General features: G+C 37.5%; 1 protein-coding gene across 15 annotated transcripts in view; it reads right to left on the reverse strand.

The window, feature by feature from the left end:
- MLLT10 (MLLT10 histone lysine methyltransferase DOT1L cofactor) overlaps positions 1 to 17,262 on the reverse strand; it is a 250,590-nt gene that overhangs the window by 140,573 nt on the left and 92,755 nt on the right. For all 15 annotated transcript variants that reach the window (XR_004477508.2, XR_004477507.2, XM_033407836.2 and 12 more), the window contains 2 exons: positions 4,009 to 4,112; positions 689 to 782 (listed from right to left, as the gene is read on the reverse strand). Coding sequence is in view for 13 of the 15 variants with exons in the window: in XM_033407836.2 (XP_033263727.1) it covers positions 689 to 782; positions 4,009 to 4,112 (198 nt within the window). In the remaining 2 variants the exon portion in view is untranslated. The remainder of the gene's footprint in view (positions 1 to 688; positions 783 to 4,008; positions 4,113 to 17,262) is intronic.

Raw genomic sequence — 17,262 nt, forward strand, 5'->3', positions numbered from 1 at the left:
ATTTTCAGTATACAAATCTGATACCACTAAAGACTGAGAAATAGACAATGGGGCATTAAGGAAATATTGATCTGTCAAAGGAACATGGACACAAAATACGTAATGGTTAATCAAATAATACTAACTCATCCATGCTACTATGTGACAGTAAAGAGTGATCAAATCTAAAATATTTCCAAAGTTGTATTTAAATATATTTTTCTCAAGATCTTTAACCAAGAAGTTACAAAAGAGCCTTGTTTCAGGTTTACTATCTCCAAGTAAATAAAAATGAAAATAAATAATAAAATGGGTAATAGTAATAAAGCAAAAAGATGAGAAACAAGTGATAATCACAAAATACATAATCAAACATCAAAAATTAAATTAACTGAAAACGGTGGTAAATTACAAAGAGTTCTTTACACATTTGTATTTTCTACTAAATGTATACCAACATTTACTATTAACTATTAATATATATTCTAAAGTAGAATATTCACCTTCATAAATGAACCCAAGCAAAGCAAAATCTTTTAAAATTACTAGAGCTTTTAATTCCCAACAAAGAACACGCTAAGCAAACTTAATCTGAAGCATAAACAACCAAAAAAAGTAATGGCTATTATGCCTTTTCTATAAAAGACTCAACTCTATTGTCAAAACTAATTATTATCATTTTAAAATTAAATTCAAGACAAACTCTTACCAGCTTACTGAAATGGTATTTACAGTAGCCACAGTATTGGACGTTATCTGCACCATTACCTTCTTCTTCACAAAGTAGTCCTGCAAACTGAGCACTGAAAAAGAAAGCCAAGTATATCAACAAAATTTCAAACCATGGTGTGTGTATATATATCTCTATATATTATATATATAGATATATATAAAACTTAAAATTCACTTCCAAGCATGTAGGGTTTATAAGAAAACCTTACATCTCCTAAGAGAAAAAGGGAAAATAAAAGGCTTTACTCTAGCTGAGACCAAGAACATTTCATCCCATCCTATGACTGATATATTTTTAAAGTTATATACATGGTTTAAAATAAACTTTTTATCCATCTCTAACAAGGATGAAGATTTATTCACGTTTTATGTCACCAAGCAGACATTAAATTTCTTTTAAGATATCTCCACACGCCAAACTTAACACTTCATTTTACTTTTTCAATCTCTATCACAGGTACAACTGGAAAGGCCAGGCGTCTAAAGGGCTGACATGACATATGATGCAGATTACATACTGTTAGAAGGAAAATGCTTCAAGTCATACCATAGTACAGTAGGTAAGAGAAACGTAAACTGTGTTTTTCTAGTTAAAAACAATGGAAGAAATGGAACTGAAACCTAAAGCTATGATATTCATATTTTTAAAAAACACGAAGTGCTAAAGTTTAGAATCATTATCTTGTCAATTTGACCTTCCACTTTTAACATTCCAAAATTAAAGTACTAGTATGTATCTCATACCCAAAAAAGGTCTTTCATCTTTGGAAATTTAAATACAATATTAAGAGAATTCTTTTTATTTTTTATTGAGGTATAGCTGAATTACAATGTTGTGTTAATTACTGAGGTACTACAGCAAAGTGACTCAGTTATACACATATGTACATTCTTTTCCACTATGGTTTATCACAGGATACTGAATATAGTTCCCTGTGCTATACAGTAAGACCTTGTTGTTTATCCATTCCATATATACCAGCTTGCACCTGCTAATCCCAAACTCCCAATCCATCCCCCTCCCCCTTGGAAACCACCAGTCTATTATCTGTGTCCCTGATTCTGTTTCTGTTTCATTGATAGGTTCATTTGTGTCATGTTTTAGATTCTACATATAAGTGATATCATATGGTATTTGTCTTTTTCTTTTTGAATTACTTTGCTTAATATGATAATCTCTAGTTGCATCCATGTTGCTACAAATGGCATTCTTTCATTCTTTTTTATGGCTGAGTAGTATTCCACTCTGTGTGTGTGTGTGTGTGTGTGTGTGTGTGTGTGTGTGTGTGTGTATACACCACATCTTCTTTATCCATTCATCTGTCGATGGACATATACGGTGTTTCCATGTCTTGGCTATTGTGACTAGTGCTGCTATGAACGTAGGAGTGCATGTATATTTTTGAATTATACAGTTTTGTCTGGATATATTCTCAGGAGTGGGAATGCTGGATCATATGGTAATTCTAGTTTTAGTTTTCTGAGGAACCTCTATACTGTTTTCCACAGTGGCTGTACCAACTTACATTTCCACCAACAGCGTAGGAGGGTTCCCTTTTCTCTACACCCCCTCCAGCATTTGTTATTTGTAGACTTTTTAATGATGGCCATTCTGACTGGTGTGAGGTGGTACCTCACTGTAGTTTTGATTTGCATTTCTCTAATAATTAGTGATTTGAGCATCTTTTCACGTACTTAGTGGCCACCTGTATTTCTTCTTTGAAGAAATGTCTCTAGGTCTTCTGTCCATTTTTCAATTAAGAGAATTTAAAAGAAACAAAAATCTTTTCCATGGGACTTCTCTGGTGGTCCAGTGGCTAAGACTCCATGCCACAGGGGGCCCATGCCGCAGGGGGCCCAGGTTCAATCCCTGGTCAGGGATTTACATCCCACATACCACAACTAAAAGATCCCGCATGCCGCAACTAAAGATCCAGCAGGCTGCAATGAAGATCCCGCATACCGCAACTAAGACACAGCGCAGCCAAAAGAATAAATAAATATCAAAATATATATATTTTCCATTCCCCAAAAGTAATCTAAAATGGACTTCATAAATCCACATACTAAAAGCTCAGGAAATAAAGCCTGTTCCTATACTGGCTGATAAATATAGACTGATTTTTAAAATTAATAACTATATGAGTTACACCCAAACTTTTATTTTTTATTTTATTTATACTTTTTTGGCCGCACAGCATGTGGGATCTTAATTCCCCAACCAGGGATCGAATCCGTGCCTCTTGCAGTGGAAGCGTGGAGTCGTAACCACTGGACTACCAGGGAAGTCTCGTCAAACTTTTAGTTTTAATTGTTGTCTATTATGTTGAATGTTTTGTTTTAGGATAATTTGTGCTTTTGAAATTTTATGCTCAAAAAAACATATAAGTACAAGTTTTAGTATCAATTTACACTGCCTCCAAAAATTTAGTAACACGTGTTAAGAACAATAATAATGTTCACAATTTTTGCCCTGAAATCCGACTCCATGGAACTGTGCCCACTTCATAGTAAATACTCAATACATAATAGCTATTAATTATCATTAGTTACTATTCTAAGGAAATTACATTTATGTTTGTTGAATGCACAAAATGTTCTTTACAGCACCACATATTATAAAACAATTTGGAAACAATGTGTCTCAAATTGGTGAAACATTAAATAAAATACTAACATTTGATAGGATATAATGCAGCCATTTCCATGTTGCTAGTGGACTATATCATCTTACCAAAATTTTTGGTGAAAAAATTATCAAAAAACAATGTTACATTTAAACTGTGATTTTAACAAATTATGCAACAAATAGGTACATGGATAAAAACTGAAAAGAAACATGAACAAAATAAAACTAGAATGTTATTTAAAAAAACATTTAAGTAACTTTTTAAGGAACAGCCACTATAATACTGAGAATCATGGCGATTGCTTTTTTTTCCCCTCTTGAAACACAGACAGTGAAAAAATGCTGTCATTCATTAAATCCTTACTAGTATTTCAGGTACTGCACTAAATTTATCTACATCAGCTCTTTTAATCCTAATGACAAATCCAAGGGTAGGTAACCAACAGAAGTATTTTAAACAAAATGTAACTGAATAAGGCACTAGAACCAGGGTCCACCTACTAGACTCTGGTAAATACACTCAATTATTAGAATTATCTTTATTACAGTAAATATAAACATAGACACTATCCTAACAAAATTTACTTTAATAATATTTGGGTACCTAAGTTTTTAACTTACAAGGTATTCCCAATTTCACTTCTGTACAATGACAGAAACATACTTACCATGTCACATGGAAAGCCTGTCGACATCCATGTTTATTACATGTCATGCAAGCACCAGTGGCTGCTTTGCTTTCTCTTCCTTGTTCATCACAAATGTAGCAAGTCTTAGGGTAAAGAAACAAAACAAATTGAAAAGAAAACAAAAACTTTACGAGTGCTTCACACAAATAAGGATTTTATAGCTATCTTCAGAAGTCAAGATCAGGTTTACTATCTAACCTACTCCAAATCATGAATTCATTTTTTTTCTGACTGTAATCTAATTTTTCCAAACATGAAAACATCAATACAGACATAAACGGTCCTAGTACGATTTCACAAGGCAGTGTTTCCTTAGACTCAAAAACCCCACAAGATAAGAAGAATCTTCGCAGGAACTGAGGCCAGGGGGCAGGACACAGCCTACCCCACCTCAGTATTAATATACTCCTCCTCACCAATATTTAACTGATTCCTGTAACAAAGGTGTAAAAAGAGGTTTGCTTTCTTTTCTGCTGGAAGTAAGCATAAATAAAGGAGGTTGATACAGGGAGTTGGGACTTAGAGGTGAAGGACAGTCCTAAATGAGTGAGCAAGGTTTAGGTCATTCCAACTGTCCACAAAATCCCACATGACCTATCATTCAGCCCTGCCAACCTGACAAAACAGGCCTGGGAGGAAGACACTTTAGGAGATCAGAGATGTCCCCAAGAGGTATTGGCCAATGAACACTCCCAGCAACTTTGACATCTATCTGGTCCTTCTCCCAGTTGAAAATAGCTGATAGACCGCACCACATATTCATGAAAGACTAAATTATAAAAATGGCAATCTACAAGTGTATAATGAATAAAATTATCAACTGACTGTAAGTTGAGTATACAAAAATTAATGCCTAACTACATATACTCAGATGATACAATTCTAAAAAGAAACCAATTTCTCAACAGTAACAAGGTATAACCTAGCAAACTTCAATAGGACCACATGTATTTTTAAATTTGGAGAAGTTTCCCCCACTATGCACTGTGGTGCCAAATAACACCGTTCAACAATATTGATAAGAACACAGTTTCAAAAAAAGAGTAATATATAGTAAAGTCAGGTAAATGAATTTCAACTCCTCTGCTGAAAGACATGGATTCAGACTGAACTGAATTACAAAAATTATCTTATATCTCTAAAAAGTAAAATCCTTAGTTACAACAAAACTAACCTAGACACACTGAATAAGAGCATCTCTAGAGACCTCCCTGGTGGTCCAGTGGCTGAGAATCTACCTTCCAATGCAGGCGACGTGAGTTCAATCCCTGCTTGGGGAACTAAGATCCCATGTGCCATGGGGCAACGAAGCACACGTGCCACAGCTACTGAGCCTGCACGCTCTACAGCCTGCACCATAACTAGAGAGAAGCCCAAACACCGCAACGAAGAGCCCACTCGCTGCAACAAAACTAAGCCCACATGCTGCAACTACTGAGCCCATGCACTCTAGAGTCCACGTGCCACGCTAGAGAGAAGCCCACTCACCGCAACAAAAGATCCCACATGCCGCAACTTAGACCTGATGCAGCCAAATTAATTCATTAATTAATTAATTTTTAAAAAGAGCATCTCTAACTGTTCAAATTACCAGAAGGCAATATCAAACAATTACAATGGAAACATTTAACATACATCTTTTAGCCTATAAATGATCGATAAAATTTTAAAAAGAAAAGTACAGAGCAGATTGAAACAGTAACTTTTTTTTAATTAATTTATTTTATTTATTTATTTTTAGCTGCATTGGGTCTTCGGTGCTGCGTGAAGATTTTCTCTAGTTGCAGTGAGCGGGGGTTACCCTTCATTGTGGTGCACAGGCTTCTCATTGCAGTTGCTTCTCTTGTTGAGGAGCACAGGCTCTAGGCGCATGGGCTTCAGCAGTTGTGGCACACAGGCTCAGCAGTTGTGGCTCATGGGCTCTAGAGCGCAGGCTCAGCACTTGTGGCACATGGGCTTAGCTGCTCCACGGCATGTGGGATCTTCCCGGACCAGGGCTCGAACCCGTGTCCCCTGCATTGGCAGGCAGACTCCCAACCACTGCACCCCCACAGAAGTCCCGAAACAGTAACATTTTAAATGGCAAAATTCAGGGAAAATATGCAAATAGGCCTCAAAGAATATCTCAGTAACTTCCAACAGAGCTGACAGTGAAAAGACACCATCATCTGACCACTCAATAAAACTAAAATTATGACAGATTTTTTTTTTTTAAAGAAGTTAGGCCTTCCAGACTTCTGAAATACCAGAGTGAAGAGGTCCACGGATCCTCTCCTCAGTAAATTAACCATTTCATAGGTGAAAAAGAACCATTTAAAGTCTCTGTATAGAATAAGCTACAAGGATATATGGTACAACACAGGGAATATAGCCAATATTTTATAATAACTATAAATGGAGTATAACCTTTAAGAATTATGAGTTACAAAAAAAATGAGTTACTATATTGAAAATCTGTAACTTACATGGTACTGTATATCAATTACACTTCAATAAAGAAAAATAATAAAGTCTCTGAAAATTGTCCTGAAGACATGCAGAAAGCAGAATATTTTACCCAAGACAATCTACTAAATCTCAATAAGAACAGTGAGAGCCGGTGGCATTTGAGCCATGATCTGCCCCCATCACCACCAACACCCCCACATACTGCTTCCTGTGATGGAAGTTCCTTTCTGGGTGGCGCTGTCAAGAAGATGAGGGCTCCCTCTCTCCACAGATCCTAGTCTAAGGCTACAATTTTACCCGAGGAGGGCCAGGTCTCCAGTGACTCTCATACTACTACTCATCCTGGTAGCTCCCACTCATAGCCTCCCACCCTAAAAACAGGCCAAGTTTCCTGGGGCCCTATCATTCCTTCCCCAGCTTGCTAGCAGAATGGAAGTTCCATGCTAGGAGGGATAAGCTGGGCTACTATACCCTTCCCTCCTTCCAGCACCCTGTCAGAGTACACGTGCCTCTTCAGGAGAAGCAAAGTGCTGTCACCATCCCCAGCTCCAGAGCACTAGTGCAGAGGTTCTGTCTCTACAAGGAGAAGGAAGACTCATTCTCTAGAGGGGCTACTATCTAAAATGTCTAATTTTTAGGGACTTCTCTGGTGGTCCAGTGGTAAAGAAACTGCCTTCCAATGCAGGGGACGTGGGTTCGATCCCTGGTAGAAGAACTAAGACCCCACATGTTGCAGGGCAATTAAGCCCACATGCCACAGCTATTGAGCTCACATGCCTCAACGAGAGAGCCCACGTGCCGCAAACTACAGAGCACACGCATCACTAGATAGAGAGAAAGAAAAAATAAATAAAACCAGCACGCCACAATTAAAGACAAGCCTGCGCGCCGCAACTAGTGAGAAACCTGAGCAGACCACGTGCCTTAATGAAAAAGATCCCACGTGCCTCCACAAAGATCCCGTGTGCCACAACTAAGACCCGACGCAGCCAAAAAAATAAATAAAATAAAATGTCTAATTTTCAACAAAAAATTATAAGACATGCAAAGAAAGAGAAAAGTATGACCCATTCATAAGAAAAAAAAAAAAGCAGGCATCGATAACTGTCTTTGCGGGGAACCAAGATGTTGGACTTAGGAGACCAAAACCAACCAAACAGAAATTCTCGATTTTAAAATTCACTAAAAGGGGGGCTTCCCTGGTAAGGCAGTGGTTGAGAGTCCGCCTGCCGATGCAGGGGACACGGGTTCGCGTCCTGGTCCGGGAAGATCCCACATGCCGCGGAGCGGCTGGGCCCGTGAGCCATGGCCGCTGAGCCTGCGCGTCCGGAGCCTGTGCTCCACAACAGGAGAGGCCACAACAGTGAGAGGCCCGCGTACAGCAAAAAAAAAAAAAAAAAAAAACCCACACTAAAAGGGCTCAATGGTAGATTTGAGTTGGCAGTAGGGAAAGAATCAACTTTAAAAATAGATCAATAGAGAATTTACAATCTAAGGAACAGATTTTTTAGATTATACTACCTAAAGAACAGTTTCAGAGAAACGTGGTATGCCATTAACTGCATTAACAGATGTGTAATGAGAAAATCAGGAGAGGAAAGAAAAGGATAGAAACTGTACCTGAAGAAATAATGGTCGAAAACTTCCCAAATGTGATGAAAAACAATAACGTACACATCCAAAAAGCTCACCAAACTCCATACAGGATAAATACAAACAGATGGACACTCAAAATGCTGAAAGGCAAAATAAAGAAAAAAATCTCGAAAGCGAAATGAGGGAAATGGATCATCAAATACAAGTAAACCTGAGGTTTCATTAGGAATAAAATAGGGGACAGAAAGCAGTGGAATAACATTCAAAATGCTGAAAGAACAAAACTATCAGCCAAGAATCCTATATCCAGAAGAGCTATATTGCAGAAATAATGGCAAAATAACATTCTCAGGCCCAAAAAAACTGAGATACTTTGTTGCTCCAAACCTCACTAACAAGAACTACAAAAAGAAATTCCTTAGGCTAAAATTAAGTGACACTAGACAGTAATTGCAATCCACACAAAAAAACAAAGAGTTCCTCAATAAAGCTGAAATTTTAAAAAATAAATATATAGGGCTTCCCTGGTGGCTCAGTGGTTGAGAGTCCACCTGCCGATGCAGGGGACACGAGTTCATGCCCCAGTCCGGGAAGATCCCACGTGCCGGGGAGCGGCTGGGCCCGTGAGCCATGGCGCCTGCACATCCGGAGCCTGTGCTCCGCAACGGGAGAGGCCACAACAGTGAGAGGCCCGCGTACCGCAAAAAAAAATAAGTAAATAAATAAATATATAGACCAATTAAAAAACAAAGAAAGAGTTCTGAAAAAGGTAATTATATACGAAATGATAAAAGATAGTATGATGAGATATTTCTTTCTCATTCTCTTAATTTAAAAAACAATCACATAAAACAATGTCCATAAATTGTATTGTTGGGACTATAACATATAGAAATGTAATATATGTGACAATGACGACACAATGAAAGAGAGTGGGAATAAGTTATTTTGGAGTAAGGAAATAACACGAGATGGTAACTGGAACCCATAGGAAGAAATGAAGAGAAATAAAAATGGTAAACAGGAAAACACACACTCTATAAATATATCTGTGGTCTTCATCTCTTAGCTTCTTTAAAAAATGTAAGATTATATAAAGCAATAATTTTAACTACTTTGGGGCTTGTAGTATATATAGAGACATGATATCTATAATACTAATGGCACAAAGGTGGAGAGGAAAGAAATAAAATGAATGCTATAAATTTTTTATATCTTACTGGAGTTAAGTAGATTCTGGTAAGTTAAGATGAATATTGTAAGCCCTAGAGCAACCACTAAGAATATAACCCAAGAAAATATAATTTAAAAATCATGAAAGGAATGAAAACGGTACACCAGAAAACATCCTCTTATAAACATTAAAGAAGGTAGTGTACAAAGAGAAAAAACAAAGTAGTCACAAGACAAAGAAAACAAATTAAGGGACTTCCCTGGTGGCGCAGTGGTTGAGAATCTGACTGCCAATGCAGAGGACACAGGTTCAATCCCTGGTCTGGGAAGATCCCACATGCCACAGAGCAACTAAGCCTGTGCGCCACAACTACTGAGCCTGCACTCTAAAGCCCGTGAGCCACAACTACTGAAGCTCATGCACCTATAGCCTGCGCTCTGCAACAAGAGAAGCCACTGCAATGAGAAACTCACGCACCATAACAAACAGTAGCCCCTATTGGCCTCAACTATAGAAAGCCCACGGACAACAACGAAGACCCAGCACAGCCAAAAAAACAAAACATTGCTGTTAATAAAAAAAAGTAAAAAAGAAAACAAAGTAAAACGGCAGATGTAAACCCAACCACATTAATAGCACTGAATATGAAAATAATCCAATCAAAAGGCAGAGACTGATTAACTGAATTAAAAAAAAAAGTTCCAGGCTTCCCTGGTGGCACAGTGCTTGAGAGTCTGCCTGCCGATGCAGGGGACACGGGTTCGTGCCCCGGTCCGGGAAGATCCCACATGCCGCAGAGTGGCTGGGCCCGTGAGCCATGGCTGCTGAGCCTGCTCGTCTGGAGCCTGTGCTCCGCAACGGGAGAGCCCACAACAGTGAGAGGCCCGCGTACCGCAAAAAAAAAAAAAAAAAAAAAAAGTTCCATATGCCATCTATAGGATGCATACTTTAGATCTGAAGACACAAGTAAGTTAAAAGTAAAACGATGAAAAAAGATATACCATGCAAAAGGCAAGCAAACACAAGGCAATGCATACTTTAGATTTGAAGACACAAGTAAGTTCAAAGTAAAAGGATGAAAATAGATATACCATGCAAAAGGCAAGCAAATACAAGTGGTTTATTATCAGACAAAAAAATAGACGGTTGAGGGACTCCCCTGGTGGCGCAGGGGTTAAGAATCTGCCTGTCAATGCAGGGGACACCGGTTCGATCTATGGTCCAGGAAGACCCCACATGCTATGGAGCAACTAAGCCCATGTCCACTACTATAAATAAATAAATTTATTTTAAAAAAAAGAAAACTAGACTGTTGAGAGAGATTTTATAATAATAAAGCAGATATAACAATTATAAGCATATATACATGCAACCAACAAGAGCTTCCAAGACACATGAATCAAAGGAGGAAAAAAGTGATTTGCAAATTTTAAATTTCGCAATTAAATAGCTATTGGATCGAGAAGAAAAATTATAAACTAACTTGAGGATTATTTAGAAAATGATCCCAAACAACAAAATCGCATCTAAATAAAATGTCAAGTATGTGAATAAAGCTATACTCAGAGGCAAACTTATAGCCTGAAAACTTTCATTTTAAGGGGGGAAAAAGTCATAGTTTGACCTAATATTTTGAATAAAAGAAACAGTGTTCATATCAAAAGGATTCAGGGGCCAAATTCCACCTCTACCTAAAAAGTAGAGAGCTGAAAGAACATCACTCTAAACCTATCAAGAAAAAGCCATTTAAACTATAAAACCCACAACTTTTCTTGAAACTATGAAAGATTTGCACCTGCAAAGGCAACCAAATAGTTTGAAATCCAAGGGCAGACACACTCTCCTTCAGCTGCCTAAAAACCACAAGACACTCAGACTATCCACTAACGACAGAGCAAGGGAAGAAAATGTGGAGGAAGACATGCAGATAAGAAACCAGCTAAAATTTTAACAAATTGCTCAAGGCTGATTGTGGGCTACTGCAGTAGTACAGAACCACTGGAACCACAGACAGGAGTTCACACTCACTCACAGGCTCTACTCCATGAAGATTTACAAGGAGCTCTTGGGGAAGACTGGAAGCAAGGAGACAAAACAACCAGAAAGAATCTCCCTTGGTGGTGCAGGCATGAAGGAGAGGATCAGGTGCCACTGAGGCAAAGATATGAAATCCCATCTCTTGCCCAGACACTACTCTCAAAAGCCTTGAGCGTCTGGGGGATTGGCAGCAAATCCTGTCACACCCAGGGCATAAGTAAAGACCCATGATGGCTAGGAGGACAAAGGAGAAAATCTTTTTCCCCTAAACAAGGGGCAGGAAAAATTCCTGACCCCAGGATCTGTTATCGGAGATCTTCTAACACTTGGGGAGAGACAGGAAGCTGTCTCCCTCCCAAGTCCTTCCACAGATGTAAAGTCTGCCAAAGGCAGGAGGCAATGAATTGGTGAAACCCTGAGGCCCAGATATACAGAGCCCACCAAGGACTGAGGCTGGACCAAAACCACCAAGAAATCAAAAGCCCAAAACATCAAATAATAAACGACAGCAGTCTAGCACTAACAGGTGGGACAAAAGTGTGGTAAAAGGAAGAGCACAGAAAGAAACCAACCTCTGTGGCACCAAATCGCCCAATATTCCAGCCCTCAACCTAAACATAAGGTATCATTAGAGGAGGATGAAGGGGCAGGGCCACCCCAATGGACTCAGAAAACAGATCATCAAGCCACAGAGAGAGGTCACACAATGTTACTTCCACCGCACTTTATTAGCCAAAACAAGTTACAGAGCAGCCTAGATACAAGAGATGAGGCATTTACTTTTGGTACGAATGTAAACTGGTGCAGCCACTATGGAAGACAGTATGGAGGTTCCTTAAAAAACTAAAAATAGAGTTAACATATGATCCAGCAATCCCACTCCTGGGCATATATCCAGAGAAAACTATAACTCAAAAAGACACATGCACCCCACTGTTCATATTTACAATAGCCAAGCAGCACTATTTACAATAGCCAAGACATGGAAGCAACATAAATGTCCACCATCGACATATAAATGGATAAAGAACATGTGACACACACACACCCCACGTGGGGGATAAATTTGGAATTGGGGATTAACATATACACACTACTATATATAAAATAGGTAAACAACAAGGACCTACTGTATAGCACAGGGAACTATATTCAATATCTTGTAATAACCTATAACAGAGAAGAATCTGAAAAAGCATATATATGTATGTATGTGTATACAGACATAGATATAACTGAATCACTTTACTATACACCTGAAACCAACACAACTTTGTAAATCAACTATACTTCAAGAAAAAAAAATTCTTAATAGCTTTCCACATCTATTCCTTTAGAAAAAAGATAAAGGGAAGTTGGGCTAGCAATTTCTAAGTTTTCCTCTACCGTTATCCTCTTATAGTTCAATGACACCATGTTTTATAGTATTTTTGGTTTGTTTGGTTGGTCTGTTATGATCCTTCCTATACTTATAAACACTCATTCCTTCATGGCCATTCAGTAAATAAAAGCTATTCAAAAGGATAAATCCAGGATATACCCATCATCTGCCAACTACTTTCTATGGAAATTGCAGCTTTCTAAACTAAATGCTTCCTTGACTCTAAAGAACACAAGACCACCCAAAAAAGTTCCCAAATATCTATGTTGCCCCAATCTTCCCATTTCTTAAAAATTATTGAAACGTAATTAAAGGTAACATATGCCACTCACATTTATTAACAAAATGTATATGTTAGTGAAATAAGGAATTGATACAAGAAAATATGAGAGGTCAAAAAATAAAAACAAGAATCTGATGACAAATGGTACAGAAACTGGCCACTATATATATAATGACGTGGAAATTTTAACAAAATAAGTCAACACAGTGAGTTCTCTGCAACTGGATATACTATACAAAATAGTCTAGAAATTTTCCTTTTTTTCTTCTAAATCTTACAGTGTTCCAGCCACACAGGATTTATTATTCTCTGAACTGCCTAGCACCTCCCCTTTGTACCTATTACCCTAATTTATGCTACTTTCTCTGTCTAGAATTATTATTTGATTCTTTCTTCCACAGGTCAAATTTCTTATTATCATGCACAGCCGTTATATAATATCTTTGTGTGCCTTATTCAATTCCTTAGACAAAAATAATCCCTCCTTTCATTATGTTCCATAATACTCTATTCAGATTTTTTATTATTTATAATTTCTTATTATTTTCATACATCGTAGTTATATATTTACTTGACTAAGTGTCACATGGAGATAAACCCTGTATTTTATGAAACTCTGAACTCTTAGCGTCTAGCACAATGCAAAGCAGGTCCATTTTAAGTGCCCAATACATTTATTAATAATCTCCACATTATCCTTTACTACCACTCATTAAGGACTGATGTATTCCAGGGGAGCTCCCTGGCAGTCCAGTGGTTAGGACTTGCCGTTTTCACTGCTGTGGTCCAGGTTCAATCCCTGGTCAGGGAACGCCCCCACACGTCCCCCAAAGAGAAAAAAAAGATTGATGTCTTCCAAAATGCAACAATCCATTTTCCCATTGTTCCTATCATTTCAGAATTCCATGTCCCCTATTAACCATACTGAATATTCACGAACAGAATATTATTCTTTTTAAGGTTAACTATACAGACCAACAACCATAAGAATCCAAGAAACATATAAGGAAAAAATTTGACAGAGAGATACACCATGCTTCTGGAAGGGGAGATGCAATATTCCAAGAAGATTAATTTTTCCCCAAAATAGTATTTCACTGTAGCACCAGTAAAATTAAAATTGTATTGTTACTCTTAAGGTTCATCTAAAAAAAGAAATACATGACAATATTTGTTCTACCATGTACCAAGATGTATTTAAAGCCATAATAATTTAAAACAGTGTGGTAGTAGACTAAGAATAGAAAGACACATCAATGGAACAGAAAAAATGTCAAGAATAGCCAAGAATTTAATAATGATTCAAACAGTATTTCAAATCACTGTGCAAAACATAGATTATTCAATAATAGTGCTGAAAAGGTTGACTAAACCACATGGGAGGGGAAAAATTACACACACATCTCACCATATTCTAAAATTAACTCTAAGTGGATAGAAGATTTATACCTAAATTAATTCATTCTGCCTCTATACTCCCTCCCTTACTTCTTGAGTACTTTAGTCTTAAAGCCATGAGGTGGGGCCAAGCATGCTAGCATCTATCCTGGGAAGGAAGGGGCAGGCCAACTCAACTATCAGAGCCCCAGTAGTGTTGGCGCTCATGAGAGTGTTGGGGGCTGGGGTGGAGGTAGTGTCCAAGTGAGTTGTAAGAACCTGAGCAAAGTGAGCAAAGTGAGGGGAGAAGGGGTAGTTCTGGACTGAAGCTGGGTGTCAAACCCCCAAAATGGTTTTAAAAAATAAAGGCAGACATGCAGGGAAGCAGCAGCAACCCAGAGTGAGGTCTGAGCCTGAAAATGGTTAGGCTGGCCTCTGTATTATGGGATGGTAGCAACAGAAGATTTGTCAATATAAGAGAGAATGATCAAATAAATATATTGAGGATAATGGGAGTCACGTTTCTCATTGTCTGGCATGAGAGTCATAACACAAAAACAAAAAAACATTAGAATGAACCCTGTGCTGTTGGATTAGGTTTAGGGAAATTACTAGGAAATTCCTAGGAGTTTATGGTTCGATAAATAAATAGATACAAAGACAGACAGATACAGAAATACATACAGATATGTTTGTGTTTAATACATAAATCCATATACTAAATCAGAAGTATCTATGTGACCTCACCAACTTCAAAATATAAAGAAGATATAGATGTGAATGTGCGTTTATCTCTGCATCTATACACACTGAGAGGGTCTGGAAGTAGCAACATCCTAATAGCAATGAGCACACCTAGTGTCCACTTTGGTTTCTAAATACCATTCTCACCTAAAACAAATCAAGGCTCCCTGGAGAAATGTTATTCTAGGGCTAAGACAAGGAATGGTTCAAGATGTGCCTAGAACATACTGTCATGTCAGAAGTAAAGAAGTGCTCAAACAATGACAGAACCATGTCAAAAGACACAGGAACCCACATGAAGAGGTACCACTGGCCAAACCTGAGACAATATGAACATCACAATAAGTGACAGTAATGGGGAATGACCCATTAAAATAAAATATTAACATGTAAGTCAATATTAGTCCATACTAATATAAATAATTGCAGAGTGGAGAAAGCTTTTCCTTAAAATGGAATGCCACCTGATGAATGTAAAAGATGGAATTAGGAAACCACCACTTGCCATCAATCTAATAGACTAATTAAGCAAAGAAACAACAATGAATGCTAAAATTAGTGAGTAAAAGGCACAAGGAACAAGATATTTACATAAAAAGTACTTCCCGGGGCTTCCCTGGTGGCGCAGTGGTTGAGAGTCCGCCTGCCGATGCAGGGGACACAGGTTCGTGCCCCGGTCCAGGAAGATCCCACAGGCCGCGGAGGGCTGGGCCCGTGAGCCATGGCCGCTGAGCCTGCACATCCGGAGCCTGTGCTCCGCAACGGGAGAGGCCGCAACATGAGAGGCCTGCGTACCGCAAAAAAAAAGAAAGTACTTCCCCACAAAATGCTTACTGATTATAAACGGAATAAAGGTTAACCTCCCAGTGGAGAAATCTTGTAGACACTGCCTTAACCAAGTGATCAAGGTAAAATCACCAGTAATGGGAAAAGTTGAAATCATGTACCACCTGACAGGATGCAATGAGAAGAACATAGCATCGTGTCTGTGATATTCCTGCCAAAAACACATAATCTGAATTTAATCATGTGGAAACATTATAAAAATCCATTCTACAAATAACTGGCCTATACCATTCAGAAGTATCAAAGTTATGAGAGTCAGAGAAAGACTGAGTTACTATTCAGGAGACCTAAGAGACAAAAAGCAATCTGTGATCTTTTTGCTATGAAAGGGAAAAAAGAAAACATGAATGAAAATTAGGCAAATAATGATGGGGTCTCTGGATTAGACAGTAATAATGCATAAATGTTAATTTCCTGATTTTGGCTGTATTCTGGTCATGCAGAAAAAAGTCCTTCTTTATAGGAAATACAAACTAAAGCATTCAGAGGTGTCAGTGTTATATGATAAATTACTCTCAGATGGTTTAGGAGAGGAAGAAGTCTTTGTACTATTAATGCAACCTTAATTTAAGTTTGAAATTATTTCAAAATTGAAAGGAAAAAAAGTATTTTTAGAAATGAATTTTGAAAGTACTAAAAAAATAGACATTAGTGTAGAGAAAGATTTTCTTTGCATGGCAACAAAGGCAGAAACAATAAAGAGTAGTTGTGTAAATTACATAAAAATTTTAAACTTCAAACTAGAAGAAATTAACCTGCTAGAATACCGACAACAATAAAAACCATCAAGACTTAATGAAAAATAAACAGAAAATGTTAAGTTATGGGCAAAAGCATCCACAGCAAGTATATAAGAATAAAAAATAACATCTCCAATATAAAAAACATTTTGTAAGAAAAAATTAAAACATTACAATATTAAACTGAACGAAGAGCTATTCAAGATCAATTAACAAACATGAATAACCTTTTTAAAAAACTTTAAAATATCTAACCTTACCAATATTCAAAGAAAATCATTCAAACACTAATATTTTTCACTAAAAAGAATAGCAAAGCCTGTTTTAATGGTAATATACAGTGCACTTAACAGGATATAAGATTATGTGCACTCTCACATATAACTAGTGTGATTAATAAATGAGAAACTACATTCTAGAACAACTTCACACAATATATTTACTGAAGCCTCCAAAATGTTCATACTCGTTTACACAGAGATTTGGCTGGTATGTACATGCCAAACACCAAGTGAGGCTCTTCAACAAGAAGGTGTTCCTAAGGCGTTCCTAATAAATTATATTTTATCAAAACTAATAATACTTTGTATTAGATGCTAAATATCCA

The sequence above is a fragment of the Orcinus orca genome, chromosome 2 (genome assembly GCF_937001465.1).
Source record: "Orcinus orca chromosome 2, mOrcOrc1.1, whole genome shotgun sequence".
Lineage (NCBI taxonomy): Eukaryota > Metazoa > Chordata > Mammalia > Artiodactyla > Delphinidae > Orcinus > Orcinus orca.